The following is a 4,607-nucleotide window of genomic DNA, read 5'->3' on the forward strand; positions in this document are numbered from 1 at the left end:
TATGGGTCTCATATGAGCAAAAAATATCGAGTTTGAGTCGCATCTCCTTGCAGTGTGAACGTAGCTTGAATGTCTTGACCGAAAATTATTTTAAAAAGCGTCCGAAACCCAAAGGAAAACTTTGAAACACCCTCAAAAGCTCTTTAAAAGGCTGCTTCTACCATTCTGACCACTAGGTGTCAGTAGCTGCACACCTTCTCCGGTCACATGTCGTTTTCAGATCTGAGGAACGTCCCCATGTGACGTAACGTGTTTCCGGTAGTAAAGCATCTTTGACCCTGAATCTTCTCCTCCTCTCTCTCTCTCCCTCGCTCAGCTCGCCGTGGTGTCCGACCCTGACGACGCCTCGCTAAGGTCCGGCTGTAACCCCGGCTCTCCGTCGACCTACCGAGGCGCCCGCAAACACTTAACCAGCACCAAACCCTACGTCATGCCCGGCACTCACGAGCCCGGCCAGCTGGTGTACTCGCCGGCCGGGCTCAGCATGCCGGAGCCCCAGTCGGTGGCGTGCGGCACCGAGGACGACTACGAGGCGGATGCCTTCCCCATGAACTACGCTGGGCAGAGGAAGCCCTACAGGGGGCGAGGAGGACGGGGGAGGAGCAGCTACGACCCGGGGAGGGGGGGCCACAGGCGGCGACACGGGGACCCGGGGGCGGGGATGGGGGCGGGGACTCATTACTTTAGCTCCTCCTTCAGGGGCCGGGGGCGGGAGAGGGGGTACTAGCTTCAGCCAATAAGGGAGGAGGATATAAAAACGCCTGGTTGTCTGTAAAATCACAAACACTATGAGGTTTTTTTGTTCTGCCTTCGTTCTGCATGTACAATCTGAAGTTTACATCTGAACGGTTGAATGTAAAAAATTAAAACGTTGAGCTCACAGTGCTGGAAATGTCGGGACGTGCGTCCGTTTGGACCACCATAGGAATTTGCTCTGTGTTTAAGGCCTTTTCTGTTTTTCCCCTCATGTTTAATACGAAGCACTGCTGCGTCTCTCCACTCAAACAAATACCGCTTCCTTTCATAACTACAATTTACGACAGTCTCCTGTCACTTGAACGCACCGTAAGGCCTGGACTAGTGGAGGAACAGGGGGTTGTGTTTTGGTGTGAGAAGCTCTGGATGCGTCTGCGGGGGTTCTGCTTTTACTCAGCGCTGTGTGTGTGTGTGTGTGTGTGTGTGTGTTTGTTATGCTGCTGGTTTCATCTTCACTCTAGATCTACGTCTAACCCCTGAGGAATCAGTGCCTTAAGTTTGCTACTTTTATTTTGGTGAGAAACACTGCTGTACAGAACAAAGAATGTCTGCCTTGGATTTTTCTATGTGGTTAAATAAAAGTTTGGTTCAAATCTGGACTCTCTTCTTTTTTTACGTTGATGTTCAGGTTGGTTGTTGCTGCTGGGAAACCAGAATAGAAATTGATCCTGGATGGTCAATTATTAAATTTAAGTAAAGATGAGAAACTCCCTTGTTGTCTCCAATGGCAAAACTACTGAAATAACTGGGAATTAACGCATCAGAAAGGCTAAAATAAAAGTAAAAAATACAGAGTAAGTATGGTGCAATTATCGATAGTATCGCACATTTCCAAGATTTAAAAAAAAACTAAATGTAAAAATACATCCGATTGTTTTAACAATAGAGTAAATAATAAAGGCTATTGATCAGAAACATGGAGTATTTCTGAGTCTCAAAATCGAAGCAGTTTAGCGACCAATAACCAGTAGTATATAACCTGGGTGGGTAGTTATTTAAGTAATTTACACATTTTTTTTTATCAAGTTGTGGCGTTCCCCAGGGCTCAGTACTGAGCCTAGAACTTTCTATGAGCATAAATTAAGCGGTGAGGTACCTGCTGTTAGATTATTTGCAGATGACAGCACTTTTTTTCTGGGGAAATGTAAGTTACTGATACGGTAAAAACGTTAAGTAGTTTGGCGTAATATTCAATCTAAACTAAAGTTATTAATCTGGGACTGAAAAATTAAACATTCTTTCAAACTTAATGTTTTCCGTTTCTTCTAAACAGAGAAAATATTGTTTAACATTCAACAACCTGTTTGATCTCTCCAAGTTAAACTTTACAGTTATGGTCATAGTTTTGTTTCTGATTGGCTGGCTCAGACAACGTCACACAATCCTGGCGGGAAGTTTGGAAGCCTCTTCTGCTCTCTGATTGGACAGCTGTCTGACGTCTCCTCCAATCACTGAACAGGTTTGTTTGAATCCAGCTTTGGATGTAATTAACAGCTCTCAACGTCTTGATTAAAACTACAGCTCCTGGCTTTTCTACGCATTAATGGCATAAATTTAAAGGTATTCACTTTCTGCAGTTAGTAATTGACTCATTTTAGTCCCTTACAAATAAAACTAGTTGGTAACTATTTTTCCCAAAGGGTTGTAACTGGAATTGTGAATCGTCTAGCTAATTTCTACTCTGTAAACTGTAATTGGTATTATTGTGAAGTTGTCTTTTGTTTTAAAAGGGATTTTTTTTTTTACTGATTTAATGTTCTTATTCGCCCTGACTAGCCTGAACTGTGTCGTACAAATGTAGTAAAGCAGAGGCAGAACAATTTCTCTAGAAGTTTAAGAACCAGTTTGGAGATCAAATTTAAAATTTTCTTTTCTCTCCCTTTCACATTGCTGGTGGTTTAATTTCCCCACTTCAGAACAATAAAAGGATATTTCCATTCTATCGTCACATATGTGATATTTACTATACAGTATTATATATAACAGAGACATACATTCATATTGTTAGTTTTCCAGGTAATTTTTTTAAAGAGGTCAGCAGTATCCACTGGGAGGATTTAAATGGTAAAATTACTTTATAAATAAAATAAAACAAATTCAGTCTGATCTCACATTAAGAGTAATTTTTCCCAACAAAGAAGCTGAGCAGCAGCAATGTTGATATTAAACACCAAACATGGAGTCAAACCTTATATGGCCGCTGACAGGTAAAGGTGTGCCAGGACTGATGACCCGACTGTTAAATGTGACAAGCCTCACATATGAATACAAATCAGTTCTCAAAAACACAATTTTGTCAATTCCTAGAATTAAAATGACAATATTGCCTCCCTGGCCAATCAGATTTTTTTTTTTTTTTTCAGATGAACTCCCACAACGCTTCAATGTGTTTTATATTTATTCACCTTTTATCAAAGAAGGTCAACCTCTAATCAGTCACACTCCTTCCTTCATAAAACTCTTTAGGTCAGTAATGTTGAGAAGTGAACAGCTAAACTAACTTTGGACATGCCAGGGACATGTGTAATAATAATTTACTGATTCTGGATGTCCCCTCAACTGCATTGCAAGAAGGATTCGGTCCACCAGCACAGGTGGCAGATGCAAGATTTTAGTTTTTAATTAGAGCAAAATTATTACAAAAAAGTTTAAATCTTTCAACTGAAAATGGTAAGTATAAAACAAAGTATTCATTTTTTTAATAAGCACTTTAATTTCATAACATCTATCCAATGACATTTAATTACTTCAATACTTTAGTGCATTAAAATCTGCTTTGAATTAAATTTTTAAACTTGGCTAATTACAGAAACAACCGACCCAAATACTGTTATTATATTGCTAGATCAAAAAGAGTTCAGCTTATTCTTAGATTCTAATAAAATTATTCTAAATAATCAGCAAACTGGACAATAATCTTTTAATACAACAAATGAGCTAAACACACGTTTACCTCTTAAAATTATCACATTTTGTAGAGTAGGTAAAGAATTAATATTGTATTTTATGGTTTGAAGAGAAACTGTATTCATTTTTTGAATTTTGGCTGATGTACATAAGTTTAATTAGAGAAAAGACAACAGGAAGGAAGCACGGTATTATAGGATGGGTTTAATAAGGAGAAAAGACAGAATGATGGTGGAAAGGATGATTGAATGATAGAGTGAAGGAAGCACTCAAGGAAAGGATTCAATCATGAAAGTGGATTGAGGAGGAAATTGTTGGTGCTAGCAAGAAAGGAGCAAATTAAGGAGGAGAGAAGGAATGAAATGAGTGTTTGGAAAAAAGATTGAAGGGTTACAGGAAATATTTAAGGATTGAAAAGGGACAAATTGATAAAACATCCAATCTAACAAGTATGCTGGTGAAGATTATCAGTCATCCAGGTCATGGTCATTCAAAAAAAAAGTAAAAAAACAAAGCAACTGGACTTGTTTTTTCAAACAAAGGCCTAATCTAAGCCATTACAAGGCCTTTGTTTGGCAGTGGTATAAAGCTTGTTACTCCACATTACTCCAGACTTTTTGAATTGAGAAAGCTTCCTGGAGAGGAAGCGAAACGTCTTCAACTACGAAAAACAAGTCCAGTTGCTTTGTTTTTTACTTTTTTTTAATCTAACAAGTAAAACTGGAAGTATAAATATTTCCATACCTTTCCAGCAGTGAGGGATACTTGCATGAAGCTGTATTATATTCAGACTAAAAGCTAAAGTGATGATAAAGTCACGGCAGACCTGCTGTTTCTCCTGTCACATTAAACCCATAACGACCTTTTGAGAACATAAATGCGGTTTCCCTTTTGACCTTTTTCAGTAAATAAAATAAAGTCAGTAGAAAAGATGAGCGAGTCGG

At 39.1% G+C, this 4,607-nt stretch overlaps 1 protein-coding gene across 4 annotated transcripts in view; it reads left to right on the forward strand.

Annotated features, from left to right (window-relative positions):
• Positions 1-1,349, forward strand: part of otud4 (OTU deubiquitinase 4) — a 45,429-nt gene extending 44,080 nt beyond the window's left edge. For all 4 annotated transcript variants that reach the window (XM_036146733.1, XM_036146730.1, XM_036146732.1 and 1 more), the window contains one exon: positions 317-1,349. In XM_036146733.1, the coding sequence (XP_036002626.1) occupies positions 317-727 (411 nt within the window). In that variant the 3' untranslated portion in view covers positions 728-1,349. The remainder of the gene's footprint in view (positions 1-316) is intronic.
• The last annotated feature ends 3,258 nt before the right edge of the window (positions 1,350-4,607 follow it).

This window comes from Fundulus heteroclitus, chromosome 14, assembly GCF_011125445.2.
Source record: "Fundulus heteroclitus isolate FHET01 chromosome 14, MU-UCD_Fhet_4.1, whole genome shotgun sequence".
NCBI classification, from domain to species: Eukaryota; Metazoa; Chordata; class Actinopteri; order Cyprinodontiformes; family Fundulidae; genus Fundulus; species Fundulus heteroclitus.